This window comes from Astyanax mexicanus, chromosome 8 (genome assembly GCF_023375975.1).
Source record: "Astyanax mexicanus isolate ESR-SI-001 chromosome 8, AstMex3_surface, whole genome shotgun sequence".
Classification (NCBI taxonomy): Eukaryota; Metazoa; Chordata; class Actinopteri; order Characiformes; family Acestrorhamphidae; genus Astyanax; species Astyanax mexicanus.
In genome coordinates, this window is record NC_064415.1 from 17535114 (window position 1) to 17549948 (window position 14835).

Below are 14835 nucleotides of genomic sequence, written 5' to 3' on the forward strand. Positions count from 1 at the left end.
CTCTGTCTGGCGTTAGTCTGAGCTTTTTCTGTCCTGTCTTTTTGTATTTAAGCAGTAAGAAACTGTCCGAAGTACTTTGAAAAGAATAACACCAAGAGCTTTTTGGTATTTGTTACAACAATTACCTGATGTTAATATTTTTTTTATGTGGAATGAAACTTTGAAGATTATTTATTTCATTTTAAGTCACTTACATTGCAGGGGTGTCATAAACAAGCAGAAAACCCATGCTTCCACACAGGTTGTATCCTGCACCTCTTTCTGTTTCAGTACACGTAAGGCTAAGTTAAGTTTTAAAATTTGCATCATTCTGTGCATCATTTATGATGGCTTAGATGTTTGCCAATACATACAGTTGTGAAACAAAAGTAACAATGTATGAAACAAGATAGCAACAGTGGATGAGGTGATGTAAAAGTATTTACTACAAACAAAGACAAAATAATTACAAAGACAGCAGGTTAAATAAATGTGGTGTAAAAGTTCCACCATAAGTTCTTTTTCTGCCAAAGTTTCTTCTTCGTCATATGGCAGTCGTCTTTTTCTGCTGTAACATTTGGGCACACTGACCCCACAAGTTCCAGTGGTACTGCTCCTTCCTATTAATATATGTAATCTTCATAAAACATTCTTAAATAGGGACTAAATTAACTCAGACATTGACAGTGTTGGGCACGTTACTTTGAAAAAGTAATTAGTTACAGTTACTAGTTACTTCTCCAAAAAAGTAACTAACTGAGTTACTCCACTATAAAAATAACTAGTTACCAGTAAAAGTAACTATTGCGTTACTTTTGTGTTACTCGCCCCCATAACCCCGGCCCCCACCTTCTTAGAGCGTGTTTCATAAACCAGATGGACAGAGTGCACGACAGCAAAGACAACAATTATTGCGGGGCCACTTGCCTCGATTCTCAAGTTAAGCAAAGTTTAGGGGTTAACTAAATTAACTCAGACTATGGACAGAATGCTCAGCCCACATCCACAATTAATGTTGGAAGTTGAAAGTTTGAGACACATTGACATTTCTGCTATTTCTATATTATTAGGCTTAGTTTCTCTCAAGGTTTCTTCTCTTTCTTCTTTAAATCAATTAGACATGATTAGTGGTGTGTTTCCATGACCAGGACTGAAGAATGGATAGAGTTTCTCAGTGAAAGACTGACCAGTAAAAGAGTAGATATGAGACCCGGCCTCCACATCATAAAAGGAGACCAGACCCTCCTCATAATCCACAAACACCCCCACCTTCTGGAGATTCTCTCTCAGAGAGAGGAGGACTGATGGACCAGCAGCAGCATAATACTCATTCCCATTCCTCAGCCACACAGTCCAGAATCCATTCTGTGGTTTCAGTGTAATCTTCGCCTTCCTGTTAACGGATTCTCTGGCCACTCCTAAAAACCAATTAGTTGTCCCTCTGACCTGCACCTCATAGTAAAATCTTCCTGAGGAGTATCCTTTTTTTCCCAGAACAGCAGAAGAATAATCAAATCTTTTTGGGTTGTAAGGACGATTTTGGTTTGAGTATCCATATCTCACTTGTTTTCCATCATCAGACAGGATGAGTTTGGGATGAGCTGTATCAGGATCCAGAGTCACGTCCACTGAGAGAAACATACACAGTGTAATATGAGTATACAGATAATATATGAATTCACTATCCAGTAGATTTTTTACAGTGCTCTGGTCACCACAAATAATGTTTTTTTTTCTATTTATAGTCAAAGCACTTTTATTTATTGTCTGCTACCAGGATGCAAATGTTTCAGTTACACTTTTACATATATATTTGATTTTAAACAAAAGTGAATTAAGTTGGTAACTTTAATGATCACTTAGTGGTTGGCCTTATGGTAATTTAGTAATTGTAACATAATTGGTTAAAATTATTATCCTGTGTCTGCTTAGTGATCAGAAAAACAGATGACACAATATAGGCCAAAAAAGGTCGTTACATTCCAGTAGAAAAAAGGATGTAATGTAATTAAATTCCACTGGTATAATACCTGTATAGAATGATAATGCAATATTCCCTGTCAGGAAAATGAAAATCAATGTGAATAATGGTAGAAGTGACAGGACCATCATCCAGTTCTTCATAAGCCAGTTAACAGCTGCAAAAAAAACAACAACAGTCTGTCTTTAAAGTTGGAATTTAAAATTCAAATCCTGTTTAAAATAATTGTGAATTACATTTCATTAACAAAACAGTACCTCCTGCTCCAGCTGCTTTCTTTTGACTTCTTCGTTCTATAAACACAAAATAAATGTATACATTTTAAGTATGTTTGCCAATGATATCAAGTAAATGCTGCATGTTAATCATTTATTCACATTAAACCCCATTACAATTTTGTCTTTTCAAACATTTTTTATCATTTTTAACATTTCTGCATTATTCAGAGATGATGGTAATACAAATATAACATACAAAACTGAATCAAAGTATTTTAAGGATCATTAAGAATAAGTGTAAATAAAAGAACTGCAACTTTATTTTGAGGACAAAGTTAAGACACCATGTGATTTCTTTTAGGCATATTTAAACACATGAACATTACATATTTACTTAAACAATAGTGAGATTAGGTAAATATGATAAAACATATAAAACTTAAGAAATGTATTTGTAAAATATAATTAATAAAATGCAATGACAACCTTTGTATTTTTAGCATATCTAAACATTTGGATATTTAAAAAGCAGCATTTTCTTATTATCATAATTATTTCGGGGACAATGCACCATCTTAAAAGAGAAGAGAAAGATTTAATCTCAAATTACACACTAAGTAGTTCCTCACTAGTGTACCCTCAAAAATGACAGATTCTAAATCTAAACAAAGCATTTACAAACCAGTATTTACATTTATTAATTTTGAGAAATCAGAAATTTGTGTGCTGATGTTTTAAGAAATCTGATTTTTGAAAGCTAGATGAAATCTAGTTTTCAAAAAATCTTACTTTGGAGAAAATGTTTGCAAGCTTAGTGACCAAAAACATTGTAGAAGAGGCCAAAAAGCAGACTAAATACAACATTTAAAGATATCCAGAGTTGACACTGATATTTTACAAAATGTATATACTTATCTGCTACAGCAACAGGTGCCTGTACTGACATTTTAAACCTTATTTTACCCATGCTAGTGATGGCCCACATCCAAACATTATATGTTACAGTTGGAGCTCACTTACTTAGTTTTTGCAGTTCTTTATCAAATTCCTTGTTTAGGGTTTTCTGAAGCTGTGAAAGAGAGGTCCTCAGAATCTCCACACTGGAATGAGTTGTAAGGCTGATATCAGTCCAGTTGGTGGTGTGTGGGGGTCTGCACAGGGATGGGTAAACCTACAGTCCAGCAGGAGAGAGGAGAGATTCTCAGCATGGGCAGTGTTGTTGTGAGATGTGCTGCATTACCATTGAGCAGATAGAGGAACACTGACCTGTAGGAGGTGGAGGTGATCCTCAGTGTGTGAGAGCTGCTCCAGCTCAGTGTCTCTCCTCTTTAGCTCAGTGATTTCCTGCTCCAGATCTTTAATGAACTCTTCAGCCTGCCTCTCTGCTGCTTTCTGCTTCTCCTCCATCACCTCAAGCAGTTCAGCCTGACTTCTCTCAATGGAGCGTATCAGAGCAGTGAAGACTTCAACACGCAGTTTCATCCTCTGTGCTTTTCTAATGAACAAAATCATCAAACGGCTGTTGCCTGAAATGTTATCAAAATCAAGAAGATAACTAATATAACATTAAACCTACTTTGCTGAGCTCCAATGACTTTTTGATCTTCTCAGTCTTCTCTAATCTGTGCTGGATCATTTTCTGCAGATCTGTCTGGGTTTTCTTCATGTGAGTCTGTGGACAGAAATGAACATACATTAACAGATTTATGGATTTATCAATATCCAGAATGAAAGGAATTAATAACTTCAAGATATCATTAGTTATTACCTTCATTTCTTCACTCTCCTCCTCTATAGGAACAGTGTTGTGAGTCTTGTGGTCAGTCACAGTGCAGAGCAGGCACACACATGTCTGATCATCTCTACAGAACAGCTCCAGGGGTCTCTCATGCTTCTTGCAGATGTAGTCCACCAGGTTCTCCACTGGATCGATTAGCTTGTGTTTCTTGAGTATTGGGATATTTTTATGAGGCTCTAAGTGAGTCTCACAGTAAGATATTCCACAATTAAGACACATTTTCACAGATTTCATTTTAAGACCAGTACAAGCATCACATGTCACTTTAGTTGGGTTGTTGGGATTTTCCTCTGCAGCTTTTTTAGCTTTCATTTCAACCGATTTTTTGAACCGAGTTGCTGTTTCAGAGATGAAAGTGTTGACAGAAAGATCTGGCCTGTTCTCGAAAATCTTGTTACACAGTGGACACTTCCAGCGGTCACTGTTGTCCCAGTGTCCTGTAAGGCAGGATTTACAGAAGTTGTGTCCACATGATGTAGAGACTGGATCAGTGAACACATCCAGACAGATAGAGCACAGCAACTGGTCTTCAGACAGGATGGGGATGGACGAAGCCATGACTGGGGAGAAATACATTTTTAGATGATTTAGTTTAATCCAAATGAATATTAGATGCAACTACTAAATTTTATTTAAGCTGTTGCAAAATCATTTGAAATTCCTACTGCAATGTTTTATATATGTTTTACATTTATTTTATTCTTGCATAAAATGGTTTCAAAATATACAGTTGTCTAAATGGTGCTAAATAAAATCTAAAGTGTACAAACATACATGCATATAAACCAGAGCCTGCAGATACATGCAGATAACCTGGACAAAACTTTTGGGACACCCAATTAATTACTGTTTCTTCTGAAATCAAGGGCATTAAAACATTTTTATGGTGCTTTATTTTGAATAACTACCTGTGTCCAGGGAAAGATTCAATTTTGTATCACTGCACTGAGGATTATAGCATTGAGTGACAGTATTAGGCCAAAAAGCTGGTAGGTCAGCTCCCAACTCATTACAAAAGTACTGGATGGAGCACCATCATTTCAGAGGAGCACACATTAGCTAGTCTTCAATGTCAAAGTCTAAATTAAATATTAGCTAATCCATTTCCTTTACAGTCCTAAGTAAACATTAGTTAGTAAACTGTTTTACCTAGTATTCTATTATAGTAACTACAATAACCTAATACTTTGTTCATATCCCCTGCAGTGTGGTTCTGAACATGACAGAGAGGCTTTGAGGCTTTTAGTTTCCTGTTTTATGTAATGCATCTTTGCACAAACACAGGGACATTTTGGAAAATGACACATGAACGAATGTAGCATGGCTCAACTGGTAGCTCGATAGAATAGCCACCGTGCTAACCAGCCTCATGCGACAGTGTGAGCAGGCATAAACCTTTGTTTTATAATTATTCTTAGGAAATCTGAATTAAAAAATCTAATCTAATTTAATTCAAAATTCTGAATGATTTAACTAGAAACTCTGAAAAAAACTTTAGCTAATCTCTTTTAGTTAAGAATTCTGAAGTATTTAGCTAATAACTCTGAAATAAACATTTGCTGATCTATTTTAATTATGGATTTTAAAGCATTTAGCCCAAGAACTCTGAAATTAACATAAGCTAATCTCTTTTTACTTGGAAATTATCTAAAGAATGTTGCCTAAGAACTCTGAAATAAACTTTAGCTAATCTCTTTTAGTTAAAAATTCAAAAGAATGTAGCCTAAGAACTCTGAAATAACATTTAGCTAATTTCTTTGTAACCTGTTTAAACCTGTTTTAGGTAAGGACTATACTACCCAGCAATTTATATCAGAACCCTAAAGCAAGTTTAATATTGTTGTTTTGAAATATCTTAGCTTAGCATCTTGTATATTTAACCTCCCTACACATTTGAATGCAGCACATATTAGAAGGAACTCCAAATTAAACATTAAACAAACTAATCTATTTTAGCTACAAACTCTAAAACCTGAACGGTAGTAATTCTTGGTTTGTCATCTACTGCTCCACAGCCTAAATACTGCTGAGGGAGATAGGTTAGATAGTTAACTAGTTACTCCTGTCCTATTCTTTCGGCAATACTTCTTCTCTACAAGACACTCTATGTGTGCACTTACACATCTATGTCAGCAATAGATGCAGTTTAGAGTAGCTGAAACTTAGCAGAATGGGTGTCCACAAACTCAGACAGTAATTTAATACTTATGCTGTATGAATGTATTTAGCAACGATTTAATTTAAGACACGGTAGATCACTGCAGAAGTCACAAACAAACATGTAAAGTTAGAGTTAATATTACTGTATTGATATGCTGTATTAATATAAGTTACCTGAGAGCGGAGGTGTGGTAAAGCCTCTGTTCAGGAAAACACCAGTAGTGTGATACTGTACTGCAATACAAGTCTTAGGTTTCAGTTTCAGTTCTAAAGAAAAAATAATAATAAATAAATAAAAAGTTCCCTCTACTGACTGGTAAGGAGCAATAAAGGACTTTATTGTGTTTTATCTTAAAATGAAAAACAACATTTAAAGAGTCATTTATGTTTTTAACTCTAATGTAAACCATTTGGCACTGTAAAAACTGAATCTTTAAATGTGTTTAAATAATAAGGCAGGGTTCGTACGGTCATAGATAATAATTTAATGTTTGGTTAAATCCATAGCGTCACTTCCGTGTTAGCTAGCTGGCTACACTGTAACCAGTGAGAGAAACATGCTGATTTAATGCTGTCTGTCTTCATTCAGACTAAAAAGAGACGCGAGGACCCGAACTGCAGAATATACAGAAATGCCCGAAATCTCGCTGTTCCTATAAACTGTGAAACGGACTGTCCGTATTTGACTTCTCCTAAACACACCGAGAAAAACGAGCGCCGGTGTTCAGCGCATGCGCAGTACCTTTGGGAAGCATGTATCGATGGGTAGGACAATTCGACAGAACACCGGAAAAAGAGGTTTTGCATCAGTGTAACCTTAGTTCAGTTTATATAGACATAAATGTCTTCACTGAACCTCTCCACATTTTCCACAGTTTACATTAAAAAATAAATATTAAAATTAGAAGGAAAGGAGAAATTACTATTTCTGCTGTTTCTGTAACATGATCCTGGGAGCTCGACACAACAGTGTAGTTTTGTTTACTAATATTTTAGAGTGGCTCTAAAAGCAGGTTATTCCTTTTTTTACGTTTAATTTATTTCGCTTCATTCTACTAGTTAATAAGTAATTTACATATTAAAAGTTTTAAATGTTAAATAATTCAGTAATAAAAAGCATCTATGACCAAAACAAACTGCTTTCATATTTTATTTTTGTACCAATATTAAAAGCAAAAAAGAAATTAATTAATTGGTTGCTTATATCAATTCTTTTTTTACTGTATGCTGTTCAGTTCAACTCATTTATGTTTTTAAATTAGTGTTAAGGCGTTTTTTGGGGCTGTAATGGTCATCTCTTTCTCTCTTTCTTTAGAAAGAGGTTTAGAAATTCCAGCCATGTCCCCTGACAGCCTGATATCTGACAAATTACATTATTTAAAAAAATGATAACATTTTCAAAGATTCTATATTATGTTCTTTGATGAAAGTAGGTTAATTAGAGTTAATTCAGTAATACACAATATATAGTATAATATAATATACTCAGTATAATATATGTTTGCATGCATGCATGCATGCATACATGCATGCATACATGCATGCATGCATGCATGCTAATTCAGTAATACACAATATATAGTATAATATAATATACTCAGTATAATATATGTTTGCATGCATGCATACATGCATGCATGCATACATGCATGCATGCATACATGCATACATGCATACATACGCACGCTGGTCAACGAATTAGAATAATTTGAAATAGTGCAATCATGAAATTCTTTGAATGCATTACATACATACAGGTGCTGGTCAACGAATTAGAATAATTTGAAATAGTGCAATCATGAAATTCTTTGAATGCATTTTTTGTGCAGAAAGCAAATCAGGTGTTCACCGCACCTGTCCTACTCGTTAGACTAATCACAGAACTCGTTACCTGGAAAAAAATTTGCTCAGCTGAGCTTTCCAAAAGGCCCATTTAGGCCATTTAACTGTGACACTGCTGTTTTATTGAATTGGAATAATGGAGAAACCGTTTCATTGAATTAGAATAAATGCTCGAATTTTTGTTTTCTGTGAAGTGTTCACTGTGCAGTATAAAGTCAGGGTTGAGTAGAATTTCTAAGTTGTAAAATCAATCATGGGTAAGCAGCGCGACCTCTCAACCGGAATAGTGGCTCAAATTCAAGCCCTTCGCCAACAAGGCTTGACCCAAACTAAAATTGCTGAGCAGCTCGGCATCAGCCAGTCTTCCGTCTGCAAAGCTCTCAAGAAAAACTGCAGCAAGCGCACCAACTGTTCCGGCGTCCGAAAAACTTCTGCTCGCGACAACAAGCAGCTGAGAAAGATCGCAGTCAGCAACCGGTTCAAGTCCACTTCCGAGCTCACCGACTTGTGGAACAAGCAGACCGGCGCTGACGTCTCCAGATCAACCACTTACCGTCGTCTGCGCGAACTCGGCGCAGACGACGAGTTCGCGCAGATTGGTTCACTAAAAAACAGATTGGTTCACTAAAAAACAGCTTGAAGTTTTGGCATGGCCGGCCAACTCGCCTGACCTCAATGTCATTGAAAACCTTTGGGCCATCGCCAAGCGGAAAATTCGCGACAGAAAGCCTACTACGCTGGACCAACTGAAGCAGAACATCGCCACTGCCTGGGAAGCTGTGAGTGCGGAAACTTGCCACAAGCTGGTCAAATCGATGCCGCGGAGACTTCAGGCTGTCATACAAGCCAAGGGGGCAGCCACAAAATACTGAGAAAGTGATGATTGTAATTATAATAAAAATTATTCTAATTCAATGAAACGGTTTCTCCATTATTCTAATTCAATAAAACAACAGTGTCACAGTTAAATGGCCTAAATGGGCCTTTTGGAAAGCTCAGCTGAGCAAATTTTTTTCCAGGTAATGAGTTCTGTGATTAGTCTAACGAGTAGGACAGGTGCGGTGAACACCTGATTTGCTTTCTGCACAAAAAATGCATTCAAAGAATTTCATGATTGCACTATTTCAAATTATTCTAATTCGTTGACCAGCACCTGTATGTATATATATATATATATATTAGATGAACGGTACCAAAGAACAGAACAAAACAAAATCACACTAAGCTCTTTTAAGACACTAGCCTAACTACCCAAAAGAAAAGGAATGAACAAACAAAAACCTGTCTAACTACACTAGTCTAATAAAACAAAAATACATATGTTGGTACCCGCCCTTTTAATCTAATGTGTTTATACAATGAATTACCTACGTGGTGGAATGTAGGTGCGCGCACAGTCTAACCTGTTCTCAATCTGAGGGGGAGAAAGACATACAATGCAGGACTGAACAAAACAGAGCTTGTGAATAAAGTACTACTTCAGTAACACAGAGAAGCAAGATCTCGACTAGTTTATGACAAAAGCAGTAAGAAAAGTGTGTAACGGCCACAACAAAACGGAGCGTGCAAACAAGTGGTCAGTATGTGAGCCGGCAAGCTGCCGCGCAGCTCCTTCACGCAGCTTTTATACTGGAAGCCCCGCCTCAGTCTCCGCTCAATTGGTTAGCTGGCAGCATGCTCAATGATGATTGACAGGATGTGCCACCTATTAGAGGTGGGCGATACCGGGAATTTTGGTATCGATCCGATACCAAGTAAACGCAGGGCCAGTATTGCCGATATCGATACTGATACCGATACTTTTTAATATTTAAGCTTTATAGATCCAAAAACCTAGGATATAATTTCACCAAACATTGTAAGTGATAACAAAATACTTTAGTATCACAATCAACATTTTCTGTTTAGAAACAATGGAACAGTAACAAAACAAAGTTTAAATATAAAGTAAAAAAATATAAAAAAATAAAATAAAAATTCTCCCCTCACTAGACATCTTTTCTAGTTCTTTCTTTTTTTTGTTTCTTTTTTTAAATAGAATTGTCATTTGGAAAAAACAATAAAAAATAAGGAATTGTCTTCCTTTCAGTGCAATTCAAATGCAAGTTTTTCTTAAATAAACAGAGTGTAAAAAAATATCACTCGACACTAATCTCCTGAGGTAGAGGCGTGTGGACTCGAGGAGAGCGCTGAGTGGGCGGGGCCAGGCTGAGCCTACCTGCGTGGCGGTTTGGCTGGCTTTGCTGAGCCATGTGACGCATGTGCAACAACAAGAGACCAGAGAGTAGACTGTGGTGAATCCTCGTGCGCAGCAGTCAGTGCGTGCGGCAGAGAAAAAAGCTTGAATATCGATATTTTTACACGAGTATTGCTCAATACCAATACCAGCGTTGGTATCGATATTATCGATATTTGGATCGATCCGCCCATCTCTACCACCTATAGAGAGAGAGAGACAGAGAGAGAGAGAGATATCGAGCAAGCGTGCGAGAGAGAGAGAGAGAGAGCGAGCAAACATGCAGACACGTAACAGAGGTCAGAATGATTCACATCACACAATGTTTTTTAAGAACAGCAAGTCAAGACTGGTGTGTGTTTTTATAGGGCAGGGCAGCTTTAACCAACACATCCAATCTCATCACATCCTGACTCCAATTAGCTCTTAGAAAAGTCATTAGCCTACGGGTTCACATACTCCACATTATTGGGGAAAGACACTGGTTGAGCGTGGCTGGTATGCCGACGGGGAGTTATCCGAAGTAAATTTGGGGTCATTGTCCTGCTGGAAGACTCTTGACCTAGAATGTGAAGCCAGCTTTCTGTCACTTGACCTATATTGCGGCCCAAAATTCTTTGGTAATCTTAAACTTTTATGATATCTTGCACACAGTCAAGGCACCTAGTGCCAGAGGCAGCAAAACAACTCCGAACCACCATATTCTTGCTAAAATTCTGTAGAATTATGTGCCTTAACAAAAAGCTTTATCTTGGTTCTGTTTCAGCAGTGGGGTCCTCCTAGGTCTCCTGTCATAGTATTTTATTTAACTAAAATGTAGAGAGATAGTTCACACTGACACTTCTCTTCTTCTCTCGTGCATCATCAGATGGCCAACTCAGTGTCTAGCAGCCACGCCCTCGTTTGTGGATCTAAGTCAAAGAGCCCAGCTTCTGAGGGTGGGCTGTATAGGGGGCAGCCGAAGATTATGTGCTCGGCTGTCTGTTCAGGTTCGCCACACTCGCATGCCGCACTGTCCGACAGGCCCCACTTTTTAAAGATGAATTGAAGCGGCCTACTCCAGTGCGCAAGCGATTCAGGGAGGTCCACAGATGCCTTGGCAGGTCTTCTTCGTTTACCCAACCTCCTGGGTCCTTAATGTATTGTTGGATGCGGGAGGGCCCAGCCGTCTCCCACATCGTTTCCCAGGAAGATGCCAGCCATGTGTCCCTAGACAAGTCCTCAGGAATAGACTGTAGTATGTCTTGTGCTGCCTTGTTGTAGGGATGGCGAGACTTAAGCCTTCCTGGTGGAGCTGGTGTTATTGTGGCTTTGTGCAGGATGTGCCAGTCATATTTCTGGGATTTTCTTGCAAGGGTGAGGGTAGCTGCATCCCGTCGGAGGTTGGCTGGGGCGATCCCAGCCAGAACTGGCAGATAGGACACAGGGGTAGGTTTCAGGCGGCCAAGTACAATCTGGAGTCAAACCTGCCAGACGGAGTATGAGTGACACCCTGGCAGATACCTTGGCCTTCGTCCAGATGTTGCTTATAGGACAGTGTCCGGTCTAAGCGTACACCAAGGTACTTGGGGGCTTGCTGGAACTCCAGACGATTGTTGCCAACATATACATCCAGTTCCCTTCTTGCTTCCCAGTTGTTAAGGTGGTATACTGCAGACACTTTCTTGCCCACGCTGAGCTGAAGGTACCACTTTTGGAGGTAGTCTGCTAGGATACCCATGTCGTGGTTGAGACCATTTTCCATCGCCTTCCATGTTAGGTGTCGGAGCATTATGGCCAAATCGTCTGCATAGCCATACTTGGTGGATGTTATATCTGACAGGTCGTGGATATATATGTTGAATAGCATTGGTGATGGGACGGAGCCTTGTGGGACACCGTTCTTTAGTCTACAAAGCCTGCTTGTCTGGCCATCGCTGGTCTGGACAGTGAAGCTGCGGTTTGATAGCATCTCCATAATAAATCTCACCATGTGCCGGTCCGGGATTGTCCTTAGCAGTTTTAGATGTAGTCCGCAGTGCCACACAGATATTGTCACGACATGGTGATTTGCCCGGTGATTTATTTTCTGTCCATATAAAGGAACATTAGCAACAGTGCCATTATCTGTAAACTTAATTGTTGCACACCATGGACAAAGTAACTTAAAGATCTGTGAAAATGGATTTGATATTGTTGATATTTGTCTATGATTTTGATTCTCTTCAGTTTTCTTGTCTTTTTTCTGTTCTCCCTGCATTGCGTGGAACACACAGATACACCACATTGAATCAACATTTCCATTTTTATTTGGTGCTTGAAACAAAGCCACAATTTTAAAAATGGCAAGAACTTTACTCGGCCCAATTTTTTCTGTGAAATTATGTCAGATTTTTTTTCTGTTTTTTCTATAAACATGTGCATAGCAAAACATGTGTAAATGTCTGTAAAAGTGTTGGCAGAGTACACTCAATGTTCTTCACTGTCCTAATTGTTATCTGCATTTTATTTTTGTCTTCTAGAGTAGATTATCAGGGGTGATAGTGAAACAAATCCTGAGCCTGAACTTTTTTTCATGTTCCGGGGCCGACGACCCGAAGACCCAATTAAAACCTGACTTTTTTTTTATTAAGTATTGCATTAAAACTGAGTTTTTTTTGGAGGGCGGCTGTTTAAATGAGCAAAATCTGTTCAGAATGATGTTAAAGAATACCTATTATTTAAAAAATGTATTGTATTAAGAACAGATTTCCAAAAGATTAAAACACCAACAATGCGAAATATGATCCACAACAATGATGTCTGAATGACCTTCCTCTAATCTAATATAATTTAACATGGTTTAAGAATATAAAATACTTTCTTAATAAACGAACATTTTAATATTTAGCATATAGCCTGTTCAAAAACACAAAAAAATGGCTATGCCCTGCACACTCATTAAACCAAAATAACAATAACAATAATTTATAATTAATTTATTTATAATGAATTAATACTTATTATAATTTATAAATATATATAATTAACAGGAATATAAAATATTTAAGAATATAAAAAAAACTTTCTGAACAAACGATTTTTTTTATTTTAAGCATATAGCCTTATTTTATAGCCTTTATTTTAAGCTTATAGCACTCTGCGCTTAACACACTACAAAGTCGACACACGTGTTGTTTCTATCAAAAATGAACTTGAATTAGCTCCATACCTCTGACTGTCCTTCGCATTTAGTAATGTTTCTCCTCACCTCAGAAGGCTCCATTTTGTTGGCTATTTAGCTACACATAGCTCTGCAAGACAAGTGCGTAATGCGGAGTGGAGGAGCGCATGTGTGAGTTCGGGTCGGGAATCGGGTCAGGCTCGGGCTGATAATCTAAACTCTGCTGTGGAAGTTTAAATGATGCGCTGAAAATCATTTATTTTTATTTTTGCAAATCCTGAAAACATTGCGAATAGAAAGCCTACTGCCTGCTGACCTGCGTCGGAAAGCAGAGACGCCTCTGTTTACCAGCCGTAACTATAAAATAAAATATACTTAAAATGTGCACAGTAACTATTAGTTACTAGCTATATTTTTTCTGACATTTATAAGGATTTATATTTATGCTTTCTACACGGACTTACTCCTAGATTAACATAGCAGTTGTTTTGCCATTTGAGATTTAGACAGATACACCTGATGCTTATTCTAACTCATTCTCTCTCACATTATGAAAGTGCAGTTTAGTGGCAGTGCCACAATAATAAGATAAAAAGATGAAAGGACAATTTAAACAAATAGAACATTTTTATCTTTCATCTTTTTGAAACATAGTGACAGTGCCACAATAATGAATGGCTAATTTCTAGCATCGTTAACTAATCCTGAATTCATTTCTAAAAGGAAGACATTGATAAAAAACAAGAGTGGAACGTTAGATATAATTATGTACAAAAAAGTATGCATTTTCACTGTAGCGTGCGAAGCTTTTTAACTGTCCGGCGGACTTCACCTGCTGCCGCGCCGAGCTTTTTAACTGTACCACGAAGTTCACCTGCTTTCACGCGGAGCTTTTTAACTGTACCGTGGAGTTCACCTATCGGGCGGAGCTTTTTAGCTGTACCGTGGAGTTCACCTGACGCGCAAAACTTTTGTTTAACTGTACCGCGTAGCTCAGCTACTGTCGCGAGACAGATTCTCCCTGAGGAGAATCCCTCCTTTCCCAAGACAGAGGCAGCATAATCAAATCGCTCTGGATTGTCAGGAAGATTCTGATATGTGTATCCAATTGTCACTTGTTTTCCATCATCAGACAGGATGAGTTCGGGATGAGCTGTATCAGGATCCAGAGTCACATCCACTGAGAAAAGAAACACATATTATTTGATATAATTACAGAGGTGACAAAAGGATTTTTTCACCATTAATTGTAACAAAATACATCACAAAGAACTAGAGATAGATCGATCAGACATTAACCTATTTGGGCAAATATATATGGAAGGGCTTTAGGGTTTTCAGGAGATATATGTGTAGATAAATGTTCAAGACTCATTTGACTTTAAAAGTAAATATATATACATATATAATTACGATTTTGTTTACTGTGACCTCTGTAATATGCACATGAAATGCACTTTACATTTCACATTAAAAAAA

General features: G+C 37.7%; 2 protein-coding genes across 10 annotated transcripts in view; both read right to left on the reverse strand.

The window, feature by feature from the left end:
* Positions 1-218: 218 nt before the first annotated feature.
* The window catches only part of LOC103029930 (E3 ubiquitin-protein ligase TRIM39-like), a 54774-nt gene continuing 40157 nt past the window's right edge, over positions 219-14835 (reverse strand). For 2 of the 9 annotated variants that reach the window (XM_049482077.1, XM_049482080.1), the window contains 3 exons: positions 2218-2253; positions 2010-2117; positions 228-1607 (listed from right to left, as the gene is read on the reverse strand). In XM_049482077.1, the coding sequence (XP_049338034.1) occupies positions 1090-1607; positions 2010-2117; positions 2218-2253 (662 nt within the window). In that variant the 3' untranslated portion in view covers positions 228-1089. Of the gene's footprint in view, positions 1608-2009; positions 2118-2217; positions 2254-3198; positions 3350-13276; positions 14537-14835 lie in introns of those variants that run through there. The other 7 variants (XM_049482081.1, XM_049482078.1, XM_049482082.1 and 4 more) reach the window with 7 other exon arrangements.
* Positions 3568-6415, reverse strand: LOC125803807 (E3 ubiquitin/ISG15 ligase TRIM25-like). Its single transcript, XM_049482090.1, has 4 exons — positions 6311-6415; positions 3947-4536; positions 3755-3850; positions 3568-3673 (listed from the first exon to the last, which is right to left on the reverse strand). Exons 2-4 carry the CDS (start codon positions 4532-4534, stop codon positions 3644-3646), a joined length of 714 nt encoding a protein of 237 aa, XP_049338047.1. The 5' UTR covers positions 4535-4536; positions 6311-6415; the 3' UTR covers positions 3568-3643.